The sequence below is a fragment of the Leptonotus elevatus genome, chromosome 19, assembly GCF_054856555.1.
Source record: "Leptonotus elevatus isolate MCC_2025b chromosome 19, RoL_Lele_1.0, whole genome shotgun sequence".
NCBI lineage: Eukaryota > Metazoa > Chordata > Actinopteri > Syngnathiformes > Syngnathidae > Leptonotus > Leptonotus elevatus.
The window spans coordinates 1,818,169-1,819,404 of NC_141257.1; the positions used below are offsets into that span (position 1 = coordinate 1,818,169).

The following is a 1,236-nucleotide window of genomic DNA, read 5'->3' on the forward strand; positions in this document are numbered from 1 at the left end:
TGATTCTAAATAAATCATGACTCGTGTGTAAAAACTGTTAAGTCAAACTAGATTGAATCTGTATTTGTGCGTCATATTTTAATTTATGCCTGAAAAACAAAGAACATGCATGTCCAAATGTTGTGAATTGGGGGGGAAATCCCAAACACACACATTATTATTATTATTATTTTTGTAATAGGTAAAGCTTTTGTTTACCCAGCTTGTATTTCTGCTTGTATTATTCATAAATAATAATACAGTAGAGGGTCTCCCAGACCACTTACATCACATTTAACAAGTAGCGCGTCCTAATATGCAAATCACAACAAGCCACAAACTTGACTTTTTGGGGGGGTTTGGTTTAATTACTGCTTCGTCATCAATCGTGGTCATCAAAGCACCTTCGTGCGCGTCGACGTGGACGCAGACGTGCCCTCAGACGGCTTTAAAAAGCAGTCAGACCCGGAGTCGTAAAAGGGTGAAAACTCTGAGACGCTGAGGAGGGGGGGGGGGGACGGAGAGGGAGGAAAAAACAAAGATGGCTGTGTGAACCCGAGAGACGAACCAACAACAACAAGCGCCCGCGGACTGGGAAAGACATCTCGGGCAGCCGCAGCGGACACGCCGGACTTGGGGACAGCCGAACCGAGCCGAGCTGTCGGGAGGGAGAGTCCCCCCCCCTCTACCCCCCCTCAAAAACAGCTGAGTTGTTTTTGTTTTGGCTGCCCACCCCCCCTACCGGAGCGCCGCGCTCAGTGCTCCGTGTCAACTAGCTAGCCGCACCGTAAGTCCTCCACCCCCCCGCGCGTGACACTTTGTCTGCACTTCGGTTATGACGACCAGAAAATCTTGAAAATTAGCCCGACAAATAATCAGCGAGTTAGCATTCCTCCGTAGCGTTAGCTCGGGTGTTAGCCGACTAGCGAGCTAGCTGTCAATTAGCCTCGGGAGCTAACCCCTCACATATAAGCTAGGAAGAAGTGCATTTGTGGTGGTGGTGGTGGGGGGGGCTACGTAGGAAGTTCTAAACAAATTCGGATGTCCGCCATGGAAGACGATGACTTGATGTCCGCGCCCGGTGGCTCCTCCGCGGCCGTGGCGGGGGCGGCCGAGGCGGCGGCTGTGGCCGGGGCCGGGCTCGGGCTCGTCGGGCAAGAGGAGGTCGGGACGCGGCCTGAGGTGGACGCGGACGAGCCCCCCAAGAAGAAGACCAAAGTGCCCGAGGCGGAGTCCGGCAAACTGGAGGAGAGACTG

The 1,236-nt window shown here is 52.9% G+C and overlaps 1 protein-coding gene across 1 annotated transcript in view; it reads left to right on the forward strand.

Moving 5' to 3' along the window:
* Positions 1-444: 444 nt before the first annotated feature.
* The window catches only part of zftraf1 (zinc finger TRAF-type and ring finger containing 1), an 8,583-nt gene continuing 7,791 nt past the window's right edge, over positions 445-1,236 (forward strand). The window contains exon 1 of the mRNA XM_086063234.1: positions 445-1,236. This exon is cut by the window's right edge and continues 57 nt beyond it. Coding sequence (XP_085919360.1) covers positions 1,021-1,236 — 216 coding nt within the window. The 5' untranslated portion in view covers positions 445-1,020.